Below are 13,954 nucleotides of genomic sequence, written 5' to 3' on the forward strand. Positions count from 1 at the left end.
CGCACTGTGCTTCAACGTAATATTACCGTATTATGTGTGTATAAGCACCATAAATGGCACCTGAAGCGGATTTCAAACTCCAGGCTGTCAGTCACGCAGTAGAAGTTGGGAACAGAGCTGTACAACAGGCAGGGAAAAAAATCCATGCTCCTTTTGAAGGAAAGTTTAAAATGAAGAAACAAACGTCCGGAGGCAATTATTACAGTTAAACTAAACTTAAAATACCTTTAGTTATTCCGAACTTCTCGTAACTCGCACATACTTTCATATCCTTACAGCACATACAGAAAATGTTCAGAACAAAATAAAAGTAAAGTATTTAAAATAGTAAAAGCGGAAGGAAAAGGAGCCCAAAAACTGAAACCGAAATACAAGAGGACCCGTCTGAACCGATAACAGCTGCCTGCACGTGACACACAAATAAACAGATCATCTGTAAACACACAGCACATGAACTTCACTTAGTGGGGACATTTGTCAGCTTTTTTTTTCTCTGAATGACCAAATCAGAGGTCAAAGGTTAGTGGCTCACTTGTTTTCCTCTCCCTGCTCTCCTATTGACTGACAGACTCACTTTATGAAGGACCACGGGGTCGATGCCACTTCACAGACTGCAAACATCAGACCAGGTACTGTACTCTGACTCTGTCTTACTCTCATAACAGGGATGTTTTCCTCTTCTTCAGAGCTGAACTGTTAAATTTTACCTGTGGTTAGAGGTCGGTATGGTTAACAGAAAATCTGCAGGGGCTGAATGGATTAAGGCTGTTTGTTAATAAGTTTTTAAAGTGTTCATTATTGTTCCTATTGTTGTTTTAGAGTTTAAACAGATGCGCTGATTGGTTGGTTTATTTGAGAATTCAGAAGGTAGAGAAGAGGAAGTGGAGACAATAAAAGCAAAAACAAGTCACAGGCTTTATTTTGCTAATTAGGTGCCAAACACATGTATTATTATTGTTCTTTTGCCTGTAACGTGATGATTTGTTAAATCTCCCCGATGTTTCTGTGTGATACAGATAAGGAGCTGAATGTCTAAAGTGACTAAAACCTTTGCACAGTACTGAACTTTCACCAGCAGAGCCACCTCTGACTTTATGAGTCCAACAATAAACTGGAGTCATGGCAGTACTGGTCCTTTGAGTCACAGAGGGTGTATAAAAGATTTACAGCTGGCTAAAAAATAATGATAATATCAAAAATAACAAAGCTAGCTGGCTATTAATTTTTTTCTGCCTTTGCAAAAGAAGTGAGTCTGTGAAAGATTTTTTGCTGGGGGAACTAGATGCTCATCCTGATGTTGTTTCTGCTGAGTCCATTTATAGCTGCTGCACACACACACACACACACACACACACACACACACACAGAGAGAGAAACTTGCCATCGTGCTGCTGCGCTGTTAATCTGCATTGCACCAGAAGCTGGCTGTGTGGTAAGCATTTCGATTACAAAGTGCTGCAGAGGAAGCAGAGGTGATGTATGAAACAGCTTTATGTAGGACAGGTGGCTTTCCACCAGCTTCTTCAGAAAGATGACTCAGAGGAACAGGGCGTGTGACTGGCTGTTTTACACAATTAGTGCTGAGTTAATTAATTGTGCAAGTTTTAACTTTTATTCCTGAAAAGAATTGTTTTTTGATGCTTTTTTACTTTATATACTATTTTTTATTACTTAATTGTCAATTAATTACATAAAATTTGAACTTTTTAATCTTTTAGGAAAGTCAGTAACAGAAACTCTCCATGTTGATATATTTGTCTTTATAAAATGAGAAAGATGATGTGGCAGCTCAAACAGATTGATTCCTGTTTTAATGCCTTAACTCAAACTGTGTTGCCTTCTCAGTACTGCTAAGAGGTTAATCTACTTTGTTTGTGTTTCAGTTTTTTTGGCCCTGTCTTTTAAAATCCAGAGAAAAAGGAAAAACAAGTACACAGGAAAGAACTATTAATAAAACCAGATCCTGGTCACTGAATGATTGAAAATTTTTAGGTCTCAACAGACTTGTAATGTTTTTACTTCTAGCAGACATGATAACAATCCCAGATCTGATCAGGAAGAAGAGGGATGGAGGACAGTTAAGTGATGACGAGATCAAAGCCTTCATCCAGGCCGTTAAAGAGAAAACCATTCAGGACTCTCAGACAGGTACAAACCATCTGACATGCATTCACATTTCCTCCTTTGCATCTTTAACGTCTCCCACTCTTTGTATTTAAGGGGCCATGCTGATGGCTATTTGGCTGAATGGGATGGTCTCCGCCGAGATTAAGGCCCTGACCCGAGAGATGATGTCATCGGGAGAAGTGATGGAATGGCCCGATGAGTGGAAAAATTTCATGGTGGACAAACACTCGACTGGCGGGGTGGGAGATAAAGTCAGTCTGGTGTTAGCGCCAGCGCTAGTTGCCTGCGGCTGTAAGGTATAGACTTTAACGATGAAATCTGATTGGTTAAAACGTTAAAGTGAACCCATTCTGTTCATGCCCAGCTGGACTGCGCTAAATTTACATGATTAATATTATTTTAGACTGGGACACAGTGCAGCCCCCTGGTTCTGTTTAAGCTCCTCCCCTTTTAAACAAACTTCTTGTGATTTGTTACCCCACATTAGTAGAAGGTGATTTACTTGGGTGGGTGTGTCTTCCTTTTCTCAAAATGTGAGATTACCATATTAGGAATATTAATTCAGTCCATGTCCACAGGTTCCTATGATCAGTGGGCGGGGCTTGGCTCATACAGGAGGAACTCTTGATAAACTGGAATCAATTCCAGGATTCAAGGTGGAGCAATCAAGAGAGCAGGTGAAGCAATCTGTTCTGGCTCACATATATTTACATATAGTTTTAAAAATTAATAGTTTTAACTTTTAATAAATGTCAGCAAAATGTTACTCTGGGGGGAAAACACACTGAAGCACTTTGCGCACCCCCTGGTGGGCCATGAGGGTACTGCATGTGATTCACAAGAGCTCAATTACAATAAATATACTTAAAAATCTTTTTTTTTATATCAAATATTTTTGATTTTATGAGGTAAATAAACACTGGTCCACTGGAGTGGGCGGTTCAATTTGCCAACTACCAATGAGAGCCAAGGATACTGTTGGCTCACATAACAGAGTTGCCAGGCAACTAGACCCTGGAACAAGTGAATAACTTCCTGTGTCGCCTCTTTAGGCTCACGTGAGGATCATTGATTAAGTTATATTAAAAGTTTTAGGCTCTAAAGATTTTCAGATATTAAATTGGGCTCAAGGATGGCATAGACTGTATATAATAGATGGATATAGCCACAGTGACAAACACTAAATACTGCAACACTGCATGCTCATTGCCTCACCTCTTGTCAGTCACATGTCATTGGCGAATGAGGATGAGACTTTTTAAAGTGTCTTTTTTTTTAATTATTCAAGAGTCGAATCTATTGACTGAGACCATTTACTCAAAAGGAAAGAATTTCCTAATAGTCAAAATAAAGTGAGTAAGTCTCTTCTGTTTAACCACCAGAGGAGTCGCCCCCTGCTGGCTCTTAAAAAAAAACTAAACAGATGAAACTATTGACTGTTTGGGGAAACAAGGACACTGACATCTTTACTGAAATTTGTTAATTAATTCCAATGGTAGCTCTTGTGATAAGGGTACAAAAATAACAGAAAATTAAATATTTAAATTCATAAATAAATAAAACTACATACGGATAATAAAGAGTGATAAACACTCAAAGTCATTCTCTGATTCAGCTGTTCTTCTCCAGATCCTGGAGATCCTGGACTCAGTGGGCTGTTGCATTGTGGGTCAGACAGAGACTTTGGTTCCTGCAGATCGAGTCCTGTACGCTCTGCGGGACATCACCAGCACCGTGGACAGTTTACCTCTGGTTACTGGTAAAAACTGGGATTAGTGCTTCAAGAGCCAAAAACCCTTTTTTTGTGTTGTTTGTTTTTTTTTTTTTGAGAAATTTAAGCTTTTCCACCCGTGTGTTGCGAGGGTCAGGGGACCCGACACACAGGCGGAAAGGATTTAGACTTTCTTTACTTGATATGTGAGCCCAATCAGCCTTCGGGGGAGGGTCATTTCTACCTGAACATAAGTTTGAGCGGTTATAGCATTATGCCCATTTAAACTGATGAAAAGAACCAGATCTTTTGATACCCACATAAAACTGGTGTCCAGCACCTGGCTGGATTTTGCCGTGGATATCCGTGTTTTTTCTAGTCAGCTTACAGCCGTCTGTGCTGTTTCTGCAGGTTCGATCATCTCAAAGAAAGGAGCCGAGTCTCTGTTTGCTCTGGTGCTGGATGTCAAGTTTGGACGAGCTGCTATCTGCAAAGACTTGGAAAGTGCTACAGAACTAGCTCAGATGCTAGTGAGTACAACAACAATTCAAATATTTCACCACAAAAGAGGGAGGGAGGGATGTGAAACATCTGTGCATGGAGTGATGCAGCAACACAACATTGAACCACAGGGGAGATAATATTGGGTTTATTACAGGTTATTTTAATCCAAACTCAGAGGTTTAATTTACAGCGCAGCGTCCAATGCCACAGCCCGTTAATGGCAAAGCTGACCTCAAATTTGGATTTCGCTGTTTATTTTTCTTTCAGGTGGAAGCAGGAAACGGCCTGGGCATATGTACAGCAGCTGTGCTCAGCGGCATGAACAGTACGATCGGTCGATGTGTGGGAAACAGCGTGGAGGTGATCGAATCTCTGGAGACGCTGAAGGGAAACGGACCCGATGACCTGATGGAGCTGGTCACGACTCAGGGTGATGACGTCGCTCAGCAGCTCTCGTCTGTCAGGGTTTGATCACCAAAGTAACAACGTGTCTTATCCGAGGCATTAAAAAGGTCCTGAACCCCAAAGGAACACCACTTTATTAGGAACACCTGTGGCCATTTTATTAGAGACACATACCCTGTGGTCAATTTATTAGGACCACCTGTGGCTCTCTAAATGCAGGAAGCATCTGAACCATTTCAAAGTGGCAACTGTTTTTATTAGCACACCCATGGCCACTTTATTAAGTACAGCTGCGGTCTAATAACGTTGCAGCCTCTCTTTTGTGCCACCTGCCTGTTTACCTCTTCTAGCAGCAAGCCAGATAATTTGCAGTGTCGAGTTAACATTAAAGATTATGGATAAATAACATGTATCTTATCTTCATTCTTCTCCTAGCTCTATATAGTTTTAAATATTGCACTCCATACAGATGCCCTCTGATTAAGAAAAAGAAAATTACTATTTTACACGGTATGCAGCCCCTCAGTTTACCTCCCGTCTCTTTAAGGTCCTCTTCCCTAAAAGCCTACTTTGTTCTGACTGATCAGTTTCTGGCAGTCTACCGAGGAGCAGCACCCAATGCTTGTGAGCTGTACTGCTTGTATTTTTTGGACTTTGTACCCACAGGAACTACTGCCACATAATTCTTTATCTTTTTTTAAAACTCTGAACTTGTTTAATATTGCAGATCCGCATTAACTTGCTAATGGGGATTTGCCGCGTTAATGAGGTTATGGTGTTAATGCTGACAGAACTAATCTAAACCTGTAACTTTCTTTATACATCCATCCATCCATCTTCATCCGCTTTATCCGAGGCCGGGTCGCAGGGGCAGCAGCCTAAGCAAAGAGGCCCAGACCTCCCTCTCCCCAGCCACCTCCTCCAGCTTATCTGGGGGAACTCCAAGGCGTTCACAGGCCAGCCGAGAGATATAATCACTCCAGCGTGTCCTGGGTCTGCCCCGGGGCCTCCTCCCTGTGGGGCATGCCTGGAACACCTCACCCAGGAGGCGCCCAGGGGGCATCCTTGTCAGATGCCCGAACCACCTCAACTGGCTCCTTTCCTTTATACATGAAAATTAAAATTAGAAAACGCAGAACAGCCTCTCCTTTGTGAATATCAGAGACATGACAAGAATCTCATTGTTACCTTTGTTATAGAGTCCTAGTGAATATTACCCTTAGATGAGATAACCCGTTCTATAATGATGATAATAATTTTTTTGCTATAGCTAATAAGAAAAATAGACCACTTGGGTTTAAAATTAAAAAACAAACAAACACTTAATTCTGACAGCTGTAAAAACATCATGGGAATCTAAACCCACTGCATGCACACCTTTACAGACAACAACTTGCTTTAATTTTAGTCTATTTTTAAGTTTATTTAATTTTACACTGGTGTAAAAATTTCCCTTTAGGTACATTTAAAAAAGAAAGCATGATAAATATTTAAAATGTGTTTTGTCTGTGTTTGTAGGCGGCTTGTTGCTCGTGATGACTGGTCTAGTGTCTGACCTATCAGAAGGCAGAAAGCAGATTTCCGAAGCTGTGGTTGGTGGAGCAGCGCTGTCAAAGTTCCAGGCCATGATGGAGGCTCAGGGCGTGAACAGCGACACAGCTCAGCTGTTGTGCTCCACCAACGCAGATTACTACAGCGTCCTGAGAAAAGCGAAGCATCAGCTGGAACTGAAGGCTCCTGCAGACGGTAAAGCCAATAAAATGCCTCCATTCACTGTTGATGCATTCAAAGACACACTCAGGAAATATGAACTACCTGCACTTACAAAGAAAATTTATCATGTTTAGGAATCTAAAGAAACTAACAAACACAGCTATCTTTGATGACACGGGAACTTTTATGCTGAAGCGCAGGTTGTTACACAGTTTGTGATTATAGTTACATTTGGGGTTTGTTTTAAGAGAATTTGTTACCAACAGAAATTAGACAAGAACTGCACTGAAAATCAGTGGCAGGAGGTCTGATGTAGAGATGAATCCAAATTTGAACATTTTGGTTTAAATAGTCAATATGAACAAAAAGAGGTACAACAGTGAGGGTCTGCAGCCATCAGTAAAACACGGTGGAGGCTCAGTCATGGTTTGGGGCATTTCAGCCAGTGGCGCTGTGGATGTTGTCAATACTGATGGAAATATGAACACAGAAAAGTACAGTCAGAGTTTGATCCAAAATGTAATCCCAACACATGCACTTGCACATGTGTACTTACATATGTGAGCCCTCGTATTTGATAACATGTATTTTTACTGTGTCTTCCTGCAGGTATCGTTTTGGAGATTGACGGTTTGGTTTTAGCTCAGGTGCTTCACAGATTGGGTGCGGGGCGATCAAAGGCTGGAGAGCCTGTCAATCACAGCGTGGGGGCGGTGCTACTGGTGTCTATAGGTCAGAGGATCACAAAAGGTAAGAGGCTGTTGCTACTGCTGCTGATGGTGTGAGGGACATCCTCCTGATGGAGTCGTGTGTTTTCAGGCGACCCGTGGCTGCGGCTCCATTATGAGGATCTGGCGCTGACCCCAGACCAGAGGAATCACCTCGAGAGCGCCCTGACTGTGGGAGCAGACAAAAAAATACAAACACAACAGAAACACACTTTGGTGGAAAAGATACTACCTGAGAAATACCAGTGATTCTTGAGATAAGGGACAAAACATGTCCGCCAGATAAAACCCAATTTGAGGGTTAAAAATATGCATACAAGACTGACTGAAAGAAAAACCAAGGCAATGTTTATACAACAAAATTATGATTTTGCATTTTTTATACATATACATTTATTTTAAATGGTACAATACATTACCAGTACCTTAAAAATCCATTGTCCAGAAGCAGGTGTGATAATATTAAAATACAGAAAAAAAATTAAAAGTAATTCAAAATGTAAACATCATGGCTCTCGTCACTAAATATTTAAGTCAATATCTTATATAATATCAAAATATGCAATTGAAAATTTATTTTTACATATTTTTTAAGTGATTAAAATCGTGTCCAGAGTTTTTGTCAACACCATCAGATTTTTTTTAAAAGTACAAAAAAATCAGGAATTATTGTGGTTAGCTTACACTCTGAGGACCCCTTTACCACTTCCTGTTTGATACACATGCCATGAGGTCACTGCTGTGATAAGGTTTTTTTGTTTTTTTATTTCATTTATCGCATACCTTTCTGAGAAAACCCTGTGTCACAACCATAGTGTGTCAACACCAAAGTCGATGAAATGCAAGATTTAAGTATCTTTTTTATAAAAAGCTTAATTTAGGTAGATTGTAGAGGCCATAAGCAAATGATGCAAAACAAGATGGCTTTTGTCAGAAAAACATGTGTTATGAGAGAAAGTAGGGTGTCAACACCATCAGGATTTTTGCCTGACAGTGTTGACCCATTTCCAGTGGTGTTGACAAATGCCACAAAAGTGTCCCATTCACTAATTATATTAAGTTCTTTTAATTAATATTTCAGTCATATTACTTTCTGTGTATTTTACTGATATTTCTGCTTTACAGATGTGTTGAATATTATCGAATTTGCCTTATCTCGAATCTCATTGTTTATGTATACTATGTCTATGAAGCGCCTTGAGGCGACTCTTGTTGTGATTTGGCGCTATATAAATAAAATTGAATTGAAATTGAACTTTATTATTCCTGTAGGAAAATGCTTAGTTCTCTGCATTCAACCCATTCACTCAGTGATGCAGTGGGCAGCTACCAATCGAGGATAGCCGCTGTTTGTTGGATTTGAACACCCAACCTTCCATCATGTGGCATCTACTGAGCTAGCTGTGCCCCAAGAGCTGATCTTTAAGTGATGATGGATGAATCCTGCTTCTGGGCCCAAACTACTCTATTTATTAAGGCTGTTGTGCTTTTAACATGTTTTATTGCTTTTTATCTTGTTCTATTTAATCTGAACAAGCCCCTAAAAACAGTCAGTGATCACTGTCAGCCTAACCATCAGAAACCCTTGCATTACCTTTTATCGAGTGGAAAAAATTTAGCGTCCATCCTCCAGCTTCACTGTGTTTATGTTATGCTAACATAGCTGTGTCACCAGCGATCACGTAGCACATCATTATATACCAGCTAGTCCAACTTCAGTAACCCTTCAGTAACCCTGCAAAAGTCACTGTTGTTTAGTTTTCTGGCTTCATTTATGTTGGAATGTAGGTGGAAACCAGCGAGCTAACTTCTAACTCTGTTAAATTTCATATATTCTGTTTTCATGGATGCCTGGATGTTACACCTGGAAGAGCAGCCACACTGATCATTTTATTAAAGATGAAGGAAAGAAAGAATTTAGACAGTTTGTAACTCTCAGTGATGCCGCAGAGTTCCTTTGACTTTGGGATCTGCAGCGGAGTTTGGACCTGGAAACAGCTAATGACATCAGACTTAAAGACTGGATAGCATCTCTATTGCTTAATACATAATTGTGTTGTGAATATTCATCCTTAATCTGTATAAATGCATAAGGTTCAGAAAAATTATAGTAATTACAAAATGGTACATTTCAGGCTAGAATTGCAAAGGGGAACCTGTCAGAGGAACGAAAGAGGAGGAACAGGGATGATCAAATAAGGAGAAAAAAATTAACAGCCAGCCTGAGTTGAAGAAAGAGTTTCTCATAAAGGAAAGGGAAAGATCTAGAAAGAGAGTGAAAGAGGGAAAAATAAAGAACATCGGTGATCTGAAAGGAAGAGAAAAAAGGGAGAAGGGAAGGTTTTGGAAACAAGCAAACACAACCAGAGTACTTTAGGTATCAAAGAGTAGTAGGCAGCTACTTGCTGGTGAACTATTAAGATGTAGAACTTGACATGTGCAAAAACAGAATTGTTATGATGTGTCTGATATTACATAAGTTGTTAAACTTTAATGGTCATTTTGAAAGAAATAATATTTTGTTTTCTATTAGTGTGTCACCACCGTCAGCACCTTGTCAACTCCATAATATGGATTTCTTTGTTTATTTTTGTCTTTTGAAGAACCGTATATTATCCTCCCTCATGATCTTCCAATAAAAATACGTAATTTTCTCAATGTGTCATTTGCATGCTGCTAAATAGGATTGTTTCTTTTCTGAAAATATGTATGACTGTAACGCTACTAATAAAAAGCCAAAACAATCTTACTTTTAAACATAGTATAATTCGTTTGAAAACATATGTGCATAAACAATAGAACAATATGCTGCTAATAGTCAAAATAGCTGAAACAACCTAAAATATATATTTTTGCATTTGTTTGTGTCTGATGGTGTTGACAAAAACCTTGCACTCCTCCAGCAAAAATATAAATTATTAAAAAATATTACACCTGGGAGATTGTACCAAAACATGGTGAGACAGCCAAAACTTTGTGTAACAATTATATGTAAATATCCATCCATCCATCCATTCACTTCCGCTTATCCTTTTCAGGGTCGCGGGGGGCGCTGGAGCCTATCCCAGCTGTCATAGGGCGAGAGGCGGGGTACACCCTGGACAGGTCGCCACTCTGTCGCAAGGCTAACACACAGGGACAAACAACCGTTCGCACTCACATTCATTTGCACATTCACACCTAGTGACAATTTTGGTTATCCAATTAACCTATCCCCACAAGTAAATATGTAAATATGTTTTTGTTTTGTTTTTTCAAAAAATATATTTTAGAAAATTAAAACCTGTTTTGTCCCTAATCTCAGGAATCACTGATACACATATTAATACTTTTAAGTTGTAGAGTTTAATCTGCCTGTAGGAACAATGTGAATACTGCTCCCATGACCTCACCGTCCGTCCGTCTCTGATGCTGCCGCTTCCTGCTGAGCTGATTAAAAGATCGGCTCCGTGCTCACGACTGCTCATCCTTAAACTTGTTACCTCAGTTTATCTGGTCTTCAGGTGATTTTATCCAGCTGCTTTTAACCATTAAGCTTTCCTCACCATGGCCCTCATGTAAAACTTCAGTATTTATCGATCTGTCACTTCACAGATATCAGTGTTACTCACACCTTTAGTGTTCACGCCATCTTTTCACCATCTATTTCCTCCTCGCTCTCAGATGTGCAACTGATGTAAGGATTCATTTAGAATTGTCATTTTATTGCTGGCTCTGCAGATCTTTCGTTTAAATAAAAATCGCTTCTTGAAGAACTGAATCTTGGTTGTGGCATACTCTATCTCAGAAGCTATTCGATTTTTCTCCTTCTCGAATTTAAGAATCAAATTTCTTTCTCATAAAGTTTTCACTTTTTCCTCTGATCAATATCCTCTGACTAAAAATTATAATTTGTCAAACATTTTTGTTGAGTAAACAAACAAAACAAAAACGCTTTTCTTTTTCAGAACACAACAAATTAAACTTTATTAACAGTCTCACATTGACAAAAAGACTTAGGAGCATAAAAAAGTTCCTCTAACATTTTCATCATCTCACTTCTTTATTTATAAAAAGTACAAACAGAAAACAAGAGCCAGGAGTCAGAGACAGGAAGCAGGCGAGCAAGTTATCAGGATGCTCCGGCTGGTCCCGGATAATTAGCACACCCGCTCCTAAAACAGACTTCCATAAACTTTATTCACACAACAGTCACGCTGTCATCAGGGGTCAAAGGTCAGTGGACGACAGAGTTGAGGGGCTCAGCTCTGATGTTTCCTAAATCCAGAGTGGAGTCCGTCTCCTCATCGATCTCCCCGATCACCGCACTGTAACCAAAACAAGAAAAAAAATGTAACCACGAAAACAAACGAGAGGATTACAAACAAAAACAAACAGGAAGAACAAATAAAAACAGAGGGAAAAAAATAAACAATGATAAACAAACTACATAACAGAACTGTTAACAACAATATTTTTTGTTCATTAAAGTAAAACAACATGTAACAAATCTACATCTATCATGTATGTATGGATCCCCACACATCATTTTCCTTATAGTTTAAGAATAAGAGTCTTTCTCTTGGTTTTCCTTCATAAAAATAATTTTAAACAAACAAAAACAAAACTCTGATAGGGGTATCCGGATCAAATGTGCAACCACAGCATTCATCCTTAAAGCATCACAGAAAAAAACTTTTACATTTTTTTTCTTAACTCTTAATTATTAATTATCCTGTTTTGCAATAATAAATTATATCTTTATAAAATAATAAAATTGGTAAATCATGTTAATCTGATTCTGTAGATTAAAATTTACATTAAGGCCTCACTAATCTTTTGTCTTCAGTATTGATTCATCATCAACAAAGGTCAAACGTGACTTACACGTTGTCACCTCGGACAATGTAGAGTCCCAGCACCACCTGCTCGACCCCCTGACTGGAGCTGAACACTCTCTCGTGACTCTCATCCAGGATCAGGTTGATGGTCTGATCAAAGCCCTTCAGAGTGCCCTGAAAAACAAACAAACTGACATGAACACAACTTACAATAACAAAAAGTTAACATCCAAAATAATTCTGACTTCACTGAATCCCAAATATTGTGAGTGGTGGAGTTCTGATGAGGATGTGTTCAGACTCACCACAATCATCCTGCCGTCCGAGGTGACAATGGCCACGGTACCTGGATCAGCACGAGTTAAAGAAACAGCACCTTTATGGACCAAAACCTCTCTAATATTATTCAGAACCTACAAATAGAAACAATTATCATCACACCAAAATTGAAAGCTATCCCGCCCACCCATTCTGGCCACAAGAGGCGCTTGTAACCTTAGCTTCTGTCTGTTAATGAGCTCCAGCTTTAAAACTGTAGGTTGTATGGTTCCAAAATTTAAAAAAAAAAGAAAAAAAAAAGCTTAAGATTTTACAATTTTTCAAAGTGGTCCAGATGTGATGAGTCCTGATGAATCAAACTGTGAAATCATTTACAGAACTTCTCTGATCAGCGGGTCCAAATAATATAAACACAGCAATAAAATCACGAGATTTTCCTTCTTGTGAATGTGAAATCTACATTTAAGAAGTCTGAACATGTTTTAACTCAGCTCTGAGCAACCCGTTTCTCACAGACATCTCTGAACTGCCGCTAATTAACAAAACAAGTAAGTATGCAGCTAAGCTAACTAGCATTTTCCCATTCATTCAGAGGGTTTGCACATTAGTGGCTAACGGCGGAAGGATACGGTTAATGTAGCTCTCCAGCGCAGTGGACATCCTAAGTCCCGGGCTCGGTGTCTATTTATCCAGCGGGGTGGTCGACAAATACTTATAGTGGTAGTCCGGTGACAAAATAAAACCGTGCGCACTCGAACAGCAGCAGTAGCAAACGGCTAACAACACACTGGAGCGCAGACTAGAGCAATCAAACACTGAGCATGCACGAGAGCAGAGCGCCGAGCGGAAGCGTCACATCCGGTTTGTGTTAACTCTCAAAAAAGAAAACAGTAAAAACTGCGAAACTTAAAGAAATAAAACAAAAAAGGTGGGAAAATGGGAAATACAAAAGAAAAAAACGTCAAGTTTTCTAGTAAATTTGTCAAGTTTATAAGAGAAAAACAAAATTATGATACAAATTGGTAAACTTACATGATACAAACTATTTTTTGACTATTTTTTTAATGACTCTAAAACATTAAATATTTATTTTGTCGTTTTTCCACCCTATCCCTTAATTTTTATCTTTAATTATTTTAAATATTTCTTTCCTTCCTATGCTCCATCATAGTTAATAACCACTTTCTGTTTATTTCAATATATTTTCAGAGCCCTCAGATGCTTCTTTGAATAGTAAAAATATTTATGACTCATTTCTGAAATATAAATGATGTGATCCGCAAACAAAATGCCCACCGGAAGTGATGTCATTTCCTGTAACTAGAAAAATACAAACATATTTTTACAGTTATGTGGTCCTCACAGGAAAAGATGGTTAAAAAATTATGACGATTCCAACAAATATAAGCCATTAGCATAGATTTAACTACCAAACACAATAATGGGCATTTGAAATTAGCTTAACATGGAATAAAACAGTTTTGGGATCTTTTGGATAATTAAGGAAATCTAGTTAATGCTCTCTAAATGCACAACTATTACGTACACTTTAATGTCATTTTGAAAACTTAAAATAGTGGTAACCATGAAGGTGAAGATGTCCAGGCTGAGTGGTAAAATGGTGTTGAGAAACTTTCAGCACAGGAAAGACAGGCAGGTCTGCTTTG

At 39.0% G+C, this 13,954-nt stretch overlaps 2 protein-coding genes across 4 annotated transcripts; one reads left to right on the forward strand and one right to left on the reverse strand.

The window, feature by feature from the left end:
• Positions 1–529: 529 nt before the first annotated feature.
• tymp (thymidine phosphorylase) lies at positions 530–10,948 on the forward strand. 3 transcript variants are annotated; one of them, XM_085437417.1, is made up of 10 exons: positions 530–629; positions 2,026–2,148; positions 2,221–2,423; positions 2,706–2,804; positions 3,757–3,886; positions 4,250–4,368; positions 4,610–4,772; positions 6,266–6,493; positions 7,070–7,210; positions 7,280–10,948. In XM_085437417.1, the coding sequence occupies exons 1-10, from the start codon at positions 578–580 to the stop codon at positions 7,435–7,437; spliced, it is 1,416 nt and encodes a 471-aa protein (XP_085293543.1). In that variant the 5' UTR covers positions 530–577; the 3' UTR covers positions 7,438–10,948. The 3 variants fall into 3 exon arrangements, with proteins under 3 accessions (XP_085293543.1, XP_085293545.1, XP_085293546.1); XM_085437419.1 differs by having other exon boundaries at positions 2,029–2,148; XM_085437420.1 differs by lacking the exon at positions 530–629 and adding an exon at positions 639–1,432.
• A 194-nt stretch (positions 10,949–11,142) lies between these two features.
• Positions 11,143–13,135, reverse strand: lsm8 (LSM8 homolog, U6 small nuclear RNA associated). The gene is made up of 4 exons (XM_085435807.1): positions 12,917–13,135; positions 12,314–12,354; positions 12,055–12,182; positions 11,143–11,495 (listed from the first exon to the last, which is right to left on the reverse strand). Exons 1-4 carry the CDS (start codon positions 12,945–12,947, stop codon positions 11,405–11,407), a joined length of 291 nt encoding a protein of 96 aa, XP_085291933.1. The 5' UTR covers positions 12,948–13,135; the 3' UTR covers positions 11,143–11,404.
• Positions 13,136–13,954: the final 819 nt, after the last annotated feature.

The sequence above is a fragment of the Copadichromis virginalis genome, linkage group LG17, assembly GCF_057382275.1.
Source record: "Copadichromis virginalis isolate Kocher_CV1m ecotype Utaka linkage group LG17, C_Virginalis_male_GT1.1, whole genome shotgun sequence".
In the NCBI taxonomy this organism is placed as follows: Eukaryota; Metazoa; Chordata; class Actinopteri; order Cichliformes; family Cichlidae; genus Copadichromis; species Copadichromis virginalis.

Excerpts from the sequence above, each read along its gene's own strand:
- tymp (XM_085437417.1), top strand. The coding sequence starts at position 578 with ATGAAGGACCACGGGGTCGATGCCACTTCACAGACTGCAAACATCAGA. Across the intron at positions 4,369-4,609 it reads CAGAACTAGCTCAGATGCTA|GTGGAAGCAGGAAACGGCCT; the intron begins GTGAGTACAACA and ends TTTTTCTTTCAG. Across the intron at positions 4,773-6,265 it reads GGAGCTGGTCACGACTCAGG|GCGGCTTGTTGCTCGTGATG; the intron begins GTGATGACGTCG and ends CTGTGTTTGTAG.
- lsm8 (XM_085435807.1), bottom strand. The coding sequence starts at position 12,947 with ATGTCCACTGCGCTGGAGAGCTACATTAACC. Across the intron at positions 12,355-12,916 it reads GCTGGAGAGCTACATTAACC|GTACCGTGGCCATTGTCACC; the intron begins GTATCCTTCCGC and ends GTGCTGATCCAG. Across the intron at positions 11,496-12,054 it reads ATTGTCCGAGGTGACAACGT|TGCGGTGATCGGGGAGATCG; the intron begins GTAAGTCACGTT and ends TTTTGGTTACAG.